Below are 15,838 nucleotides of genomic sequence, written 5' to 3'. Positions count from 1 at the left end.
GGCTGAGATCGAAGAGGTTGCTGCCTGTTCTCTAGGATTTTGATGGATTCCTGTCTCACATTTAGGTCTTTCATCCATTTTGAGTCTATTTTTGTGTGTTGGTGTAAGAAAATGGTCCAGTTTCTTTCTTCTGCATGTGGCTGCCCAATTTTCCCAACACCATTTGTTGAAGAGTCTTTTTTCCATCGGATGTTCTTTCCTGTTGTGTCGAAGATTAGTTGACCATAAGTTGAGGGCAACAAGTACTTTATTGCCCTTGAACTAAGTATTTGTTTTGTGCCCACTCTGTTCCGGCTCTAGAGAGGACATGTCGGACAAGGCCACCCTTGTCCTTCCCAGGGTTTGCAGTATGGTGGGGGATTCTGTAAGTCATTACACCCAAAAAAGTAAGTACCGGTGTGGTTAGTTACCGTGAAGGAGAAAGACCTGTTCCTCCAGGAAGGACATGAATGCGTGGAGACCGTCTGTGGAGTGAGCCCTGCTGCCGAGGGAGGACTTGCTGCCCCGGTAGGCGACCTGGTCCTTGTCAGGCTTCCCCTGAAGCAGGCGCTCATGCCGCCATCCTGCCTCTCGTTTGCCTTCATCGGACGGCACTGCTGTCGGAGAGGACGGTCCCAGAGTGGCTAACGCCTCTGTGATTTTAGCCGTCAAGCTGAGCCACCAAAGAAGGAGGCTGCCGCTGCAGGGCCGCAGGTGAAGCGAGCAGACGAGTGGAAGGACCCTTGGCGCCGGTCCAAGTCTCCCAAGAAGAAACTCGGGGTGTCTGTCTCCCCTAGCCGGGCACGAAGGCGTCGGAAAACATCAGCCTCATCGGCCTCTGCCTCCAATTCCTCCAGGTAAGGAGGCTGGCCGGTCACAAAGACTGGTTCATAAACGCCACCGGAGGGCTGCGCCGTCCTGGCCTGAGGACAGTCAGGGGGACTAAAGAGGCATCTGTTTGTCCAGCAGAGAATTATTGAGTAACTGGGGTGCTAGAGCGTCAGCGGCAGGCAGAACTGATGTTTAGAACCTCAGTAAGGCCTCACACCCCCAAAATAAACAGTTGACCTCAGCCAGGATGCTGGCAACCCAGAATGGAGCACAGACCTGGCGAGGGGGCCAGCAAGGGGAGAGAGCTCGCCCAGTCCCTCTGGGAGAGACCCCACGAGGCCGAAGGCCAGAAGGACGGCATAAGCCCCACCAAGGAGTCAGCCCCTCTCTTCCTCCTGTGCATTTGGGCTTTGTGTGTACGCTGGTCTGAACAAACAGGGATGCGGTGGGTGGTGGGAAGGAGGCTGGCGGGAGGCCGCCATGCTAAACGAGGACTGGGGAGGTTAGCGTCGACCCAGGGCTTTCATTACATACACAGACGGTGTGCTGTCCGGCCAGGGCCTGGGAGCTGTCTCCCGGCAGCAGGGTGCACCCCCGCACCCAGGTCTTGCTTTCTGAACCTGAGTCCCGCCAGGAGGGCGCTGGACTGCAGCGTGCCCGCAGGGGTGTCCCAGGGCAGGTGGGAGTGGGGGGTGGGCGGGTGTGCACAGACGGGGACGGGGGGACATGTGGCCATGTCATCTGGGTCTGTGCCTGAGGGTAGCAGGTCGGCAGCAGCGGCCAGGCTGCTGGAGGAGGACCGGCCCCTCTCCCACCTTGTGCTTGGACTGTCTAGGTCATCGTCTCGGTCGTCCTCATACTCCGGCTCCGGGTCCTCCCGCTCCCGCTCCCGCTCCTCCTCCTACAGCTCCTACTCCAGCCGGTCCTCCAGACACAGCTCGTTCTCAGGCAGCCGGTCCAGGTGAGTGTGGGCGCGGCCGGGTGCGGCCGGGTCAGCCCGGCACCTGCACCGTGTCGGGTCGGCCTCGACGGCGTCCTTCCAGGCACGCAGCTGCTCTCAGAACAGCCCCCGCTGTGTGTTGAGGCAGCTGCGTCGCCAGGTGACAAGCCGCAGGTGCTGAGGGCTCGGCGCACAGAGCACGTGTCAGGAGGTGGCTCAGGAGCAGCAGCAACGCGACCTGTGTTGTGGGTGTGCTGAAATCAGAAGGCCACCGTCGCCACGTGCTGTGGACCTGCGCTGTCCGCTGGGCCACTAGCCACGTGTGGTGATGCACAGTGTCCTTCAGGTAGAATTTTAAAGTGTGCGTGGCCCTGTTGGGAGTGCTCAGATAGAGGACATTTGCGTCTTCAGAAAGTTCTGTTGGACGTTTCTAGAAAGATCAAACAATACGTGTATTTTTCCCACTGAAAATAGACAAACTCTGGGGTTTTAGAGAATTCTTCGTTGTCATTTGTGTAGGAACCGAGTCGTTGATTAATACAACTAACAGGACTGTTCAGGTTCTGCGTCTGCTGCTTCTGACTTTCCAACCAGCTCAGGTGGCGTGCACTGCACCTGCACCCACATGCCCTGCCTGCAGGGGACACGCATGTGGGGACATCCCCTTCATCCCATTCAGGGTTTAGTTAGGTCCAAGGCCAGAGGAAGGTGGAGGTGGAGGACTGCCCGTGTGGGGGCCTCCGGGCCGTACCCCCCGGCTCCACTGTCTCCATACACACAGGGTGCTGTAGCTCCCCGGGAAGGCCACGATGGGGCCTGGACCAGAGAGACCTCATCGTCGCAGTCGGTGACCAGGACCTCGCGCACACCAGGCGGGGGCACAGGGCTGCGCCGTCTGGCTCTAGCCCCTTGGCAGTTAGCGGGGGTGTCCCTGCCCATCTCCCCTGGTGGGCAGCCCCAGCCAGGTGAAGCGGGCGTCAGGATGGAAGAGCCGGGCATCTCCTCCGTGCCCCTCGGTCTCTAAAACCTCAGTGTGTGTGACTGCAGGCGCCCCGCCTAATTTTCCTGGTGCCACTGCTTGGCTGAAAATGGGGAGTTGTCCACGACAGCTTCTAAGTTGGGAGAAAACGACCGCCCGGGAGCCTTTCGGAGGCTTGCCTCCTGCACCGTGTGGTGCTGGATCCTGGGACAGTGGAGTCGTCAGCTTGGCTAGGCCGGCCTCCAGAACTGCCTGGCCAGCTCCCCGCACCCACCCCACCCACCCCCACCCCCCATCCTGGGGCTCTCTGTCCATGCTACTGACACCTGGAACTGGAGCCCGTCACTGTTTGCTTCAGGGGGGGACACTCCGTGGGCTTGGCCAGTCCCTACCTCATGCTGCTCGCGGCCACCCTGCCCACCCCGCACCTTCCAGCCCCCTAGGCCTCAGTGCCCAGCTCTTTCGCTTGGCCCTCTGTCCTACCTGTGTCACCGTGTCCTTGCTGGACTTCCTAAGCAATGCAGAGCATGTGCCCTTCCCAGCCTGACCACACGGCCCCCAGGCCTTCTGCAAGACCCATCAGCCTGGCTACTCCTTTCCCCTCTAGTGTGTTTTTGGAAAGGACCAAGAACTATCTGAAGCCCATTCTAAATCTGAGGCAGCTAAGTAGAGACGTGCAGCGACGTTTTCTGTGTCCGGGCAACGTCCCTAGCTTGCTCAAGTGCAGGCTGGGGCACCGTGGCGCGCCCTCCTCATGCCTTTGTTTTCTCCTTAGGTCCCGGTCCTTTTCCTCGTCCCCCTCCCCGTCTCCAACGCCTTCCCCGCACAGACCTTCTGTTAGAACCAAGGGGGAGCCGGCTCTGCCTCCTGGGAAAGCAGGGTAAGTGCCCCATGGGGCAGGTTCTCCTGCTCTCTCTCTCTCTCTCTCCCCTGTTGCATCTGTGAAGAAGTCCCGGTGAGAACCCTTGGCGGGTGGGCAGAGGTGTTGGGGGGGGATCAGGCTCGGGGACCGCAGGGCACAGACTTAGCCTCTCGCTTCTTGACATGTGGACTTTGAGGCCTCACGCACATCAGCGTGCCTGCACCCCTGCATAGACCATGGTGATGGCCGTGCTCCTTGGGGTTAGACCACTTCCCCTGCCAGGAGCAGGCCCCGCTGTTCTCTTCCAGGGGGCAGGAGGGAGGTGGTTCCCATCGTGCTTCCTGGGCTGTGTCCAGGGCATGCAGAGAATGGGGGCCCCACCAGACTGGCCTCGTTGTTCACATTTGCTGTTCCTAGAGTGGCTCCCATTGATCCTCGTCAACAGTTGTGACTAACGTGACAAGTTAGAAACATCTGGAACTTACCAGACAGATGTCACACCCCTGGCGTGCGGTGTCTCAGGTTGCAGCCGTGCCCACGCTCCCCCAGAATGGAAGTGGCTCCCTTCCCGAGCAGTGCGGAGCACGGGAAGGCAGCCGGTGGTGGAGTTGGCCCTGCGGCCTGCAGGGCGAGGCCGGGGCACGTGTGAGCGGACGGGCCTGCATGCCCGTGTGACGCCAGCGCCACCCTCCTTTGTCACTTGTCCTCACGCGTGTGGCTCACTCAGCGGCCGATAGCCTGGCATTCGCCGGGTGGCCGGCGCTGAAACGCTCCATGCTGCACATTTGCATCCTGATCCAAGCCTTCCAGCAGCCCTCGGGAGTTTGCAGGCACCCGGAGTCGCCCCCTCCTAGAAAGTGAGCAGTGTGGAGGCGTACTTTATGCCTGGCACCCCAGCCATCTAAGTTGTGTGACGGGCTTAGCGAACATGTGAGGCCACCCCAATCCAGACACCCCAGCCGCATGGCAGGCAGGTCGTGCGGGCGTTTTGGTCTGCACGGATCTTAACTCGCCCCTGATGCTCTGCTGAGCAGCTTGCTTTTGCCCAAGACTTTGTTTCCTGCTGATTCCACCTGAACCGTGAGTGTTCGGTGCTACCAGAATGTTCGGCAGGGTATTCTCCCCACACTGACAGCACAGAAAATTTGGGGCCATTCTCTGCTGCAGCGTGGGTCCCACATGTGAGCGGCACTGGTGCCCTCGGAGGTTGGCCCGTGAGCGGGGGGCGGGGGGCACGTTCCTGAGGAAGCACAGCGCCAGCTCTGTGGTTCTTGGAGGCTCTTCAGATGGACCCGTCCTCCGCCTGTGCGGCCGGTGTGACCCTCCCCCCGTCTCCTGTCACAGAGAGAAGTCCGTGAAGAAGCCAGTCCCACCTCCAGCCCCACCACAGGCCCCCAAAACCACTGCTCCAGCCCCCGAGCCCGCCAAGCCAGGAGACCCTCGGGAAGCCCGGAGGAGGGAGCGGCAAGCTAGGACCCCCCCCAGGAGGTGAGCGAACGGGCTTCGAGCTGGCGGGGGCTTCTGGGGGAAGCAGCTGAGGCTGGGGGCCTGTTCGGTCCCTGTCCTGTCACATCACGTCCTCGAGCCTCGGTTTCCCCCGACCACGATGGGAGGCGCGAGCACCTGAGGACAGAAGGTGTGGTTGTGCGGGCGGCAGGCGCCCGTCGACACCGAGGTCTCCCCTAGAAGGAGGCGGTGCTGCCGCAGGACGCCGAGATCGCGGCTCCCGCTCCGAGGGGAGACCGTGGGCCCCGCGGGCCGCCCGGCGAGACAGGCCTTGTCTGTGTTGCAGGCGGACCATCAGCGGCAGCGGCAGCGGCAGCAGCTACAGCGGCTCCAGCTCCAGATCCAGGTCATTGTCGGCGCCCCCCCGGCCCCCCGCCCCCCGCCCGCCGTGCTCGAGGCGCCCAGTGGCGGCCGGTCCGGTAGGGACGAGTGCCGCCGTCAAGCTGCTGGAAGAGGACACGCTGTCGCATCAGTCCTTAGGTCCTCGTTCGTTTCTAGGCAGCCCAGGTCCTCCTCAAAGAGGTTTAAAGACCCAGCCTTTAAACAGAGCCAGGCCCTTCCTTTCTGCCCGGGTCCTTGCGGAGTTCTCGGAGAGTGACCGGACTCGGACTCGGTGGCACGTCGTCCTCACGGCGCGGGCTGTGGGAGCAGCCCCCGCGAGCCGGCCGCCGTCCCCGTGCTTCCCAGAGCCGCGTGCGGGGCCGGGGCGCCTCTGCTCTGGGCTCTGGCGTGGCCGCGGGGCAGAGCCCTGCCCTTTCTCGGGCCTCACAGCCTGGGCCCTCAGCTCTGTCATCACCAGCCTTGCTCACAGCTAGTCACTCGTCGTATGTCCCTGCCCAGCACACAGGCTGGCTGCTCATTCGTGCGAGGGCCCTCGACCCCGTGACTGGGGTGTCCCTTCACCGTGGGGCCCCTTTGAACCGCCCACCTTCCCCCCTGAAGTTTCCAGTTAGGTAGTACACGTTCCTCGAAACTGGAGGCTGGGGAAGGTGCGCGTGGACACCCACGGCTGGCCCCCCGTGGCCTCTCGCCGCCGGGGCCACGTGGGTGCAGACGTGCTTGTGTGTGTCCAGGTCCCTGAGCGTGAGCAGCGTCTCCTCGGTGTCCAGCGCCACGTCGAGTAGTAGCTCGGTGCACAGCGTGGACTCGGACGACATGTACGCAGACCTGGCCAGCCCCGTGTCCTCAGCAAGTTCGCGGTCCCCCACCCCAGCCCAGACCAAGAAGGAGAAAGGTACAGGGGGCTCCTCGTGTCCTGGGCGTTGTGGCTGCAGAGGTGGGCAGGCCCCTCGTGGAAAGAGGGTGTGTGCGCTGCTTCACGGTTACACAGGAAAGCGCAGGAACCTCCCAGCTCCGTCCCACGGACACGTGGCCCGGCTGCTAGCACGTCCCCCCTCCAGGCGGCCCCCAGGAGACCGCCGTGCCGGGATGGTGACTGTGACTTAGCGTTTGTTGTTGGCAGGAAAGTCTAAAAAAGAAGATGGGGTTAAAGAAGACAAGCGGAAAAGGGACTCGTCCGCACAGCTGCCCAAGTCCTCCAAGCCTTCTGCCGGCAGTAAACCCCAGCAGCCCATGGCCCCCCAGCAGGGGCCCCCCGGGCAGCCCCAGCAGGGCACGTTTGTCGCCCATAAGGAGATCAAGCTGACGCTCTTGAACAAGGTGAGGCCGTGGGCACTCCTGGTGGCAGTTCCAGGAGCCCAGCTCCCCGGGAGGCATCCTGGTTCCTGGGGCCAGTGAACAGTGGCTGGACATCAGCCCGCTTGTCCTGCTGCCCTGTTGGGGAGAGGCGTGGGTGACGGGGGAGGCGTGGGTGTCGGGTGGCGAAGCCCAGTAGCATGTCCTGGGAGATGAGAGCGTCCTGGGGGTGGTGGGTGCTCTCCCCGGCCCTTCTCCGTGTAACTGGCCCTGTGTGAGCTGACGTCCCTGAGGCTCCCTGGGACTGGGAGGGTGAGATGTGGGGTCCCTTGGGGTTCTCTCCGGGGCTGGTGGCCCCCAGGGAACAGTGTCTCTGCGGGCACCTTCGCTGCCGAGAATGAAGGCCCGAAACCCTGGGCCCTGCCTCCCTCGGGGCCCCGTGGGCAGCCACAGGAGGGGCCCGTGGGGGCGGGTGTGGCAGTGAGCCTACCACCGCTGTGCCCCTGCTTCCCGCGGGGTGCTGGTCCCGCCCGGTGGCCAGCCGTCCTCACTGTGCCCCCTCCGTTGTGCCAGGCGGCCGATAAAGGAAGCCGGAAGCGCTATGAACCCTCGGACAAAGACAGGCAAAGTCCTCCTCCGGCCAAGCGGGCTAACTTATCCCCGGACCGAGGTGAGCTTCTCACCCCCGCAGAGCCCAGCAGGGCAGAGGGGCCGGGACCCCGTGTGTGCTTCATTTTGGGCCCCACGGAGCCAGCACTGGGGTGGTTCCAGCCATCGATGTTAAGGTTTTAGAAGTTAAAACTCGGGGAAAAACGTCAGTGTTTGCTAATGTTAAAATAACAGTGACCAAGTATTATATTTTAACACAAATAACATTTCTTACGAAAAGTAACCACATTTCCGTGAACAAAAACCGGGGGTGTCATTGTTCTTTGAAAACGTCTCCGGTGTCTGGCTGACAGACGGCGGCTCGGTCCTCCGTGACGGCACAGGGTGCGCAGGCGGGGGCCTCGGCGTTGCCGCACAAGCAGTCCAGCCCCGGCTGTCCGCGGGCCGTCTGCCGGCCGGCTCCGGTGGCCGGTGCGCAGCCATCCTTCCTCCCTAAGCAGGGGCAGCGGGGCGCCCCTCGCCGGGCTGCTGAGCCCGGGGCCGCGGCACGCCCACCTGGGCCGAGAACCGGCCGGCGCCAGAGCCCGTGTGCTCCCCGGGCGCTGACCGCCCCCGCCCGCCGCCCGCCGCCCTCACACGCCCCCGCGCTCCCTGGACGGCGGCCGGCGAGCACCCCGGCCTCTTGCCTTGCCTTCTCTTCGCGACGCTTCCCTGCCTGTTCGTTCCCAGTCCAGAGGTGTGAGCGATGAGGGTCTTTGTGTTGGATAAATGGGAGCTCGCTGGCCTGTCCTGACCTTGGCCTCCGTGGGCTTCGGGGCTTCACTTTGTGACAGGACCGGCACTGCCCTGTGCCCTCCTTCGACCCGCTCTGCCCTGTGCCTCTTCCTGTGAGAACATGCAGGTAGTACGGAGCTGCCACGTCTCTGGCACGGGGTCGCCGGCGTCCGGCAAGGCCGCCCCACGCCTGTCCATGCTCACCAGCCCACGCTGGGCCGGACCGGGCTCTTAACCTCGTCCCGTGTCATCCAGGTTCTCGGGACCGGAAGTCCGGCGGGAGACTCGGCTCCCCGAAGCCAGAGCGGCAGAGAGGCCAGAATTCCAAGGTGCCCGTGGCCCCGCCGGACAGGTGAGCGCCCACCCGTGCCCTGGGTATGCCACATGGGCGCCGAGGCCTCCGGGCGGGCTAGCCGGAGCGTTCCTGCCCCGCAGCAGGTCCTAGGACAAGGGCCCTGAGGCACGAGGCTGCCTGGTGCTCCCAGCTTCTGCCTTCCCCGTCGGCCCCGGAAGCAGGGCAGAGATTGCCTTCGCGCAGGAGGCCGGCTGGGAGGCCCTGCCCTGCCAGCCCACCGCTCAGGGTCGTGGTCCAGACGGGTTCGGGACTCGGCCATCCGTGTAGCCGCCCCCCGCCCCGGCCCTCAGGGCTGCTCCTGGGTCAGCACCATGGGGTTTCTCCCCACCACAGGGGGCGGCCGCAGAGAAGCACCAGAAGCAGGAGGGACAGGTCAGCAGGGCACCAGCCGAGCCCTGGACGCTGTGCCCCCTTGACGCTGCACCACCGAGGGCGGGAGGGGCACTGCCCACCGCAGCCTGGCCCGCTGCCGCCGGGAGGCAGCCCTGTGTCCGTGGCCGCCAGGGCCCCGTGTCCTTGCCCGGCGCCCCGCGCGTCCTTGCCCAGCGGGAGGCTCTTGGCAGACCCTCTGATGGCCCCCTCCCCCCGCAGGAAGCGCCAGTTGTCCCCCCAGTCCAAGAGCTCCAGTAAGATCACCAGTGTGCCCGGCAAAGCCTCGGACGCCAGCCCCGCCAGCGCTGTGTCCGGCAGCACCAAATCCGGGAAGGCCAGCACGCTGTCGCGGCGCGAGGAGCTCCTGAAGCAGCTCAAGGCCGTGGAGGACGCCATCGCGCGCAAGCGGGCCAAGATCCCCGGGAAGGTGTAGGGGCCCCGCGGGCCCGGCCCCCGCCGCAGTGAGAGACTCTCGTGTTTTTATAACTAGTGTGAGCACAGCCGTCTTGGATTTTGAAGTTAACGTCTCATTTTGGCTGTGCATCTTTTTAAAAATTAAAAAAGAAAGCAAAGTTTCTCAGCTGGAAAAGAAGCCACACACGGTGAAGATGACGCTGAATCCCAGTCTTCTCCCTCCCAGACCAGACTGAACCAGCCCCATCCCAGAGCAGAAGTCCCGCCAGGCGGGCCGGCGGGCCGGCGGGGGGCGGCAGGAGCGAGGACGCAGCACCGGTTTTATGTAAATGATCAGTCCCGGCGCCCAGCTCCGCCTGCCCGCCTGCCCTGCCCGCTGCCAGCCAGCCTGCCCTGCGTCCTGTCCTCCGCACGCGCTCCTTCCCGGCCCGGGGGCGCCCCGTGCTCCTGAGCAGCCTGCTCCCCATCCCCGCCTGGCCCCAGGGTCAAAAAATAGATCTATATTCTTGACTGAAGTCCGATTGGGAAATATTTCCTGTCTTTTATTTTAAGCATCAGATTGTTTTAGTTGATTTAAAAAGGAAAAAAAAAAATACAGAAAAGACCAAAAAAAAAGGCTGAGGGTGTTGTTGGGCGTCTGTGTAATGTGGAGGGTCTTTTTTTGAGGGGTCTCCTAAAATAAAGTATTTTGATAAGCAGCCGTCTTGCCCTGGTGGTGGTGATTCCGTGGGCCTGGTGTGCCGGCGGCCCCGGCTGACGGAGGCCCTGATCAGAGATGCTCTTGGTGCTGCCGACTCAGGGGCTGTGCCCCCCGGCCCCCTGGGCGGGGCGCCTTGCGTCCTCGTGGTGGGCCTGGGCCTGGCGGGGCCTCCTGAACACCGGAGCACCTCCCGCTCGCGCCGGGGACCTGCTTTCCCCGAAATGGGTGCCCGAGCGGAGAGGCCGGCGCACGGTCGTCGGGCTCGGCCGGCCCCCAGCCCCAAAGCTGGTGTGGACGCAGCCTCCCCCGTGTGCGTGCAGGCAGGCCCAGGACCGCCCTGCGGCCCTGCTGCCCACCGCAGCCCCCGCTCCCCGCCGCGGAGCCCCATCACCACCAAGACCACCGCCGAGGGAGAACCCTGGTGCTGGCCGCGGCCCTTCTCGGGGGGGTGAGCTCGCTGAGGAGCACCGAGGCCTCGGAGCGCCCCCGCACAGTCTGGGGTGGGTGGGGTCCGCGCCCTCCGCACTCAGGTTGCCTTGAAACCAGACACCCCCTGGGGCGCGTGCTGCTTTCCCCGGGTCTGGGGAGGGCTGCGGCAGCCCCGGGGCCTCTCCCCTGCCGGTGGGACTCGCTGAGCTGCGCTCAGGCTCTGCCCCGAGCCGGGGTGGCCCTTAGAGCTTGGGGGCCTGGGGGTGAGCCCGGTCAGCGTTCCGTGGATGGTGTTCCGTGTTGCCTCCACGTCCTGCAGGATGTGTGAGTCCTCCTGAGCCACGGCGGCCTCGACCCTGTGTCTCAGCATGTTTTCAAGGCTTAGCTGATCTGCCGTCAAGCCGGGTAGAGGGAACTCCCCTTCTCTGAGTGGGTGGCCTTCGAGGACACAGAGCCAGACCCCAGGGCAGGTTGGGGGCCAGCCTGACCCCATGTGCTCTGTACCCCCGGGGCCACTGCACCCCACAAGCCAGCTGGGAGCCCGCAGGTGAGCCCACCACATGTCCCTGCCTGCACGTAGCTCTCCTTGCCCCACTGACCTGGCCCGGGCCTCTGACACCGAGGCTGGAACCACGGCCCTGGGTCCCCTCAACCCCAGCCCAGTTTAAACGAGCACGAGCCTTCTGGGCTCATGGTTGCTCTGGGCCAGACTCAGTAGTACCTGTCCAGGGAGGGGTAAGGGCCACAGCCTGAGCCAACTCTCCCCCTGCCCAGTCTGGTGGAAAGAACATTCGTGGAAAGAACATTCCGTGCCATACTTCTGGAAAAAGGAAGCCCTCTATTATGTAATGGATCCTCAGGCATGTTGGCACTCCAGGGAACATGATGGCTGAGATCCTGGTTGTAGTCAACATGCAAATAGTGGGGACAATTAAGGGCCGTCCCTCCAGTTCCACGTCTGTCCACTAGACTGCCCCCCATGTCCAGGTCCAGTCTTCACAGCTTGAGCAGCCCTGCCACGTGACACATGCTGAGCCACCCCATCCCCACCTGCTTGCCATTCTCCCACCCCAGGGCCTTAGCACATGCTGTTTCCTGTTCCTGGAACTCTGACCCGACAACTACTCACACTAACTCTGGCAGCTCAGGCCAGCCCGCCCCATCCCTTCAGGCCTTCCCATACTCCTTGCCCAACCACCTGGCTCCTGCTGACGCCCCCCAGCCCCCACCGCGGCCTCTCTCTCTCTTGAGTGGATAAAAAGAAACAAAACAAGGGTTTTTTATTTTGTAATTCTTGTCACTCAGATGGGAGATTCAATCTCCAACGTCATGAGTGAACATGTCAGGCTAATGCGGCAGCTCGTTTGGTAAAAGTGAAGTTTCTCTGGGTTTCTCTTGGTCACTCACAGCACCCGGCAGGGCTCCTGGGCCTCCCCCGCCCCTCCCCCACGCGCCAGCTGCCCGGCTCCCCCCAGGGACAGTTGTCACCCCCCGCCCCCAGGGCTGCAGGCCGCCTCACTCAGCAGGACACTGACAGAAGCACATGGTCCAAGGGGCATGGTTTGAGGGCGGGGCCTTCCGGGACACCGCCTCCGGGACTCCCTCCAGCCTTCCTCTGGTGGCGCCTTTCCAGTCTTGCCCAACCCGGGACTTCTGTGCTTGCCTCAGCCACCCGCAGGAATGAGGTGCCGCCTGGGCCCCCGCCCTGCATCATTCCGGCCTTTGGCACCGCCCGCCGCGACCCCCGAGCCCTGGGCCCTGCCCCTGGTCCGCTCAGCCAGCTCTGCCCCCACCCCAGCCCCCCTGGGGACCGCTGCGGAGCCGCGAGGGGCGGAGGTGCCGGGAAGCGGAATTGGCGCGCAGCCTGGTCCCAGGGATCCTCTGCCGAGCGCGGTGCCCACCCCTGGGCTGTTCTGGAAAGGCACGGAAAATGCAGAAATACCCCCCCATAGGGGGCTGGCTGGTCAGGGCGCCGCCGTGCTTGCCCAGTGCATCCAGCTGTGCCCCTGCGGGAGGGGAGCTGTCGGGCAGCCGCGGCCGAAGTGACCATTTATAGCCGTTTCATTTCATAAATAACACCCATGTACGTGTGCGGTCAGACCCCCCCAAAAAAGAAGGCGAGACCACTGCGCGGCGGGCATCTCGCTCCCTCGGCCTCCAGGCTGGGGTTCACCTGCCAGCACCCCGCAACTGGGGCCCTGTCACCCCGTTTTACTCCCTGGGGAGCCAGGCTCGTCCCTCTTGCCCTCGTTCCAGCGTATTTGTGGACCAGCTCGGGGCCACCACACCGCCGCCCCTGCCCTCAAGGGGCTCACGCTGCCTCCTGGGGGGACACAGGAGAGACTGGAACTCACCCTCCGGAGACAGGGAGGCGGCGGTCAGCCGGCCTTGGGAGGGGCTTCCTGGTCCTCCAGCATCCGCCCTGTAGAGGGGGTCCTGGGCCCAACTGTGTATCCCCCAAAATACGTCAAAGGTCTGGCCCCAGTCCCTGTGAAGAGATGAAGGGTCTTGGCAGATACAATTAAGGTAAAGATCTTGAGATCGTTCTGAATGAGGTGAGTGTCCTTAGGAGACACAGAGCAGGGGACACAGACACGGGGGAGAGGCCCCGTGAAGACAGGCAGGGGTCGCAGCGGCGTGGCCACAAGCCCGGGGACTCAGAATCACCAGCAGCCCCCAGAAGCAGCAAGAGGTGGGAAGGGTCCTCCCTCGGAGACCCCAGAGGGAATGGACCCTGCCCACAATTTGATTTCAGACTCTGGCCTGCAGGACTATGGCATCCTCAGTGTGTAGCCCTTAGTGACAGCAGCGCTAGCAAACTAACGCAGGGGGTGGTGATCTCCCCATTGCAGGAGGTATGCAAGCAGAGGGCTGACGACCAGGGACCGGGGCGTTGTAGGCAGGAGCAGCCCTGAGGACTCAACGCATCTATCCATCCATCTGTTGGGAAGGAGCATTTCCTCCAGGCCAGCGAGGGCAGGGTCTCCCCTAACCCTGTCCTGCTCCCTGGGAGAGGGGCGCAGGGCAGCCCACTTGCCCGTACAGACACCTGCAAGGACCCCTGCCCAGAGCCACACCTGGGAGAGCCCTGCTCCCCCAGGGGGTCTTCGTGTCCCTGGAGACTTAGGGAAGGGTGCGTATCTGGCCACTCCCCTGCCCTCAGACCCTGGTCAGCTGGGAGATGCTTTAGCCTCTGATAGGAGAGACCGGGACACACAGGGCCCTGCGTCTCAGGGGTGGCCAGGGGACCCAGGGAGCGGCGTCCAGAGCTCCGCCAGATGGCCTCCAACTGTCCCTTTTGGGACAACCGAAGTGCCTGGACCGTCGCCCCACAGCCCCCTGCAGCCCCGAGAGGGGCCTCCTCAAATACAGCTTCTCGGGGTGCAGGCACTTTAAAGTTTCCAAGGCATCCTCACCCGCATCTCTGGCTTCTAGAGCGAGGTTTTGTTGAGTGAATCCGCAGAAACCCAACCCAGAAGCCGAAGACACTGGCCGGCCCCGGCCCCCGGCCCCCGGAGCCTCTTCTGGACTCTCTCCCACCTGCGCAGTGGCAGGCAGACACGGGGCCCCTCCTGGACCATCTCAGATAGAAAAACGGGACCAAGCGCGTGTCCACAAGCTGGGGAACCAGCCCCGGAGGAGTTCCACGCAGCCCTGTGGACGAGCGAGCGGCCCCAGCGCCCCACTCACGCCAAGCAGCGGGAACTTCCCCGTCCTAAGAAGCCGTGGGCTCCGTGGCTCCGTTGGCAAGGCGGCAGCCTGGGGCAGGGTCCCTCTGGGTGTGGGGGGGGTGGGGAGCGGAGGAGTGGGGGTGGGCATGGCCCGCCCGGGGCAGGAGGAGGGGCCGGGGACCCACCGGGAGGGGAGGAGGAAGCCGCGCGGCCGGGCACTTCCCCAGGAGGAAGCTGCCCCGGATTTTCCCCAGGTGTGACTGGAGGTATAAAGGGCACCTGGAGCCCGGCAGCCTCTAGGTCCGCAGCCTCCAGGCCCGCAGCCACGTGCACCTGCCTCTCCGAACCCAGCGCCCCTGCTGCGATGGTGAGCCTCGTGAGCCGCCGCCTCTCCCCACGCCCCCGCCTGCCCCGTGCCGCCGGCTCCCAAGCAGAGGAGGTTGGCACGGGGTTCAGGAAGCCCCCCAAATCTGGGGACAGGAGAGAGCCAGGGCCCAGGAGCTCTGGTGCTCTGGGGAGCTTGGGCTGAGGGTCAAGTTTCCCTCTGGGCCTCAGTTTCTCCAACTGTAGAGGGAGGGCCGCACTCCATCGTTCCACGGGAAATAGGGCAAGGTGGGAGGGCAGGGAGGTGCCCCCTTCCCTGGGCACCCCCTGGCCTGACCACCCAATGCCCTTCCACCAGCTCCTACCTGGCCTCTTGCTTCTGCTCTGGCTGCCTGCCAGCCTGGCCCACCATGGCCCCCAGCTCTGGGCGGGGGCCCACCCCCACGGGACCCCACGCTGCTACTCGGCTGAGGAGCTGCCCCTGGGCCAGGCCCCGCCCCACCTGCTGGCTCGAGCTGCCAAGTGGGAGCAGGCTCTGCCCGTAGCCCTGGTGGCCAGCCTGGAGGCGGGGGGCCGCAGAAGGCGGCAGGACGAGCCCCCCGCTGGGACCCAGTGCCCAGTGCTGCGGCCTGAGGAGGTATTGGAAGCCGACATCCACCAGCGCTCCATCTCGCCCTGGAGATACCGGTGAGGGCTGCGGGACTCCCCGGGGACAGGGGTCCCTGCTCTGTGCGGTGGGGCCATCGCCTCCCCTCTCTGGGCCTCAGTGTCGTTCCCCCGCCCCCCCCCCCCCCGCTAGATGGGCCATCACCCCCAGGCGGGGAGGGCGGGCCCCAGTCTGCAAGACTGCAGCGCGGCTTCATCCCCAGGGTTCCCGGGACGATTCTGAGGTCCACACTTGAGCCCCTGCAGGGGTGGCTGGGCCCGGGGCCGGGGGTGGGGGGGCCTCTCTGGGGGGCAGTGGGGGCACAATGAGCCTCACGAGTGGGGGCCCCGTGCCACCCGCCCCGCAGCCTCGGCTCACGTGGGCCAGGAGCGCCCTGAGCACGAGCGGCGGCGGGGGGCTGCGGGCAGGGGCCTCACGCCGCCTGTCCCCGCAGCGTGGACACCGACGAGAGCCGCTACCCACAGAAGCTGGCCTTCGCCCAGTGCCTGTGCAGGGGCTGCATTAGCACCAAGACGGGCCGGGAGACGGCCGCGCTCAACTCCGTGCCCCTGCTGCAGAGTCTGCTGGTGTTCCGCCGCCGGCCCTGCTCGCGGGACGCCTCGCGGGTGCCCACGCCCGGGGCCTTCTCCTTCCACGCCGAGTTCATCCGCGTGCCCGTCGGCTGCACCTGCGTCCTGCCCAGGTCGGCCCAGTGACCAGCGGCCTCGGCTGTCGTCGCCGGCCACACCGGACGTCGGGGTGTCTACGAAGAGGGCCCCTCCTATTTATGCGTATTTATTGGTTATTTATTT

At 64.4% G+C, this 15,838-nt stretch overlaps 2 protein-coding genes across 4 annotated transcripts in view; both read left to right on the top strand.

Moving 5' to 3' along the window:
- The window catches only part of ZC3H18 (zinc finger CCCH-type containing 18), a 60,546-nt gene extending 50,592 nt beyond the window's left edge, over positions 1-9,954 (top strand). For all 3 annotated transcript variants that reach the window (XM_035024624.1, XM_035024627.1, XM_035024625.1), the window contains 10 exons: positions 645-836; positions 1,646-1,771; positions 3,505-3,609; positions 4,936-5,079; positions 5,384-5,443; positions 6,171-6,331; positions 6,560-6,756; positions 7,306-7,402; positions 8,371-8,467; positions 9,062-9,954. In XM_035024624.1, coding sequence (XP_034880515.1) covers positions 645-836; positions 1,646-1,771; positions 3,505-3,609; positions 4,936-5,079; positions 5,384-5,443; positions 6,171-6,331; positions 6,560-6,756; positions 7,306-7,402; positions 8,371-8,467; positions 9,062-9,275 — 1,393 coding nt within the window. In that variant the 3' untranslated portion in view covers positions 9,276-9,954. The remainder of the gene's footprint in view (positions 1-644; positions 837-1,645; positions 1,772-3,504; positions 3,610-4,935; positions 5,080-5,383; positions 5,444-6,170; positions 6,332-6,559; positions 6,757-7,305; positions 7,403-8,370; positions 8,468-9,061) is intronic.
- A 4,769-nt stretch (positions 9,955-14,723) lies between these two features.
- Positions 14,724-15,742, top strand: IL17C (interleukin 17C). Its single transcript, XM_035024503.1, has 2 exons — positions 14,724-15,067; positions 15,481-15,742. The coding sequence occupies exons 1-2, from the start codon at positions 14,724-14,726 to the stop codon at positions 15,740-15,742; spliced, it is 606 nt and encodes a 201-aa protein (XP_034880394.1).
- Positions 15,743-15,838: the final 96 nt, after the last annotated feature.

The sequence above is a fragment of the Mirounga leonina genome, unplaced genomic scaffold (genome assembly GCF_011800145.1).
Source record: "Mirounga leonina isolate KUSES-001 unplaced genomic scaffold, KU_Mleo_1.0 Mir_180, whole genome shotgun sequence".
Classification (NCBI taxonomy): Eukaryota; Metazoa; Chordata; class Mammalia; order Carnivora; family Phocidae; genus Mirounga; species Mirounga leonina.
This window is presented reverse-complemented; position numbering and strand designations above follow the sequence as displayed.

Bases quoted from the DNA above. Each gene is read 5' to 3' on its own strand.
- IL17C (XM_035024503.1), top strand. From the start codon at position 14,724: ATGCCCTTCCACCAGCTCCTACCTGGCCTCTTGCTTCTGCTCTGGCTG. The intron at 15,068-15,480 runs GTGAGGGCTGCG...CTGTCCCCGCAG, and splicing joins ATCTCGCCCTGGAGATACCG to CGTGGACACCGACGAGAGCC.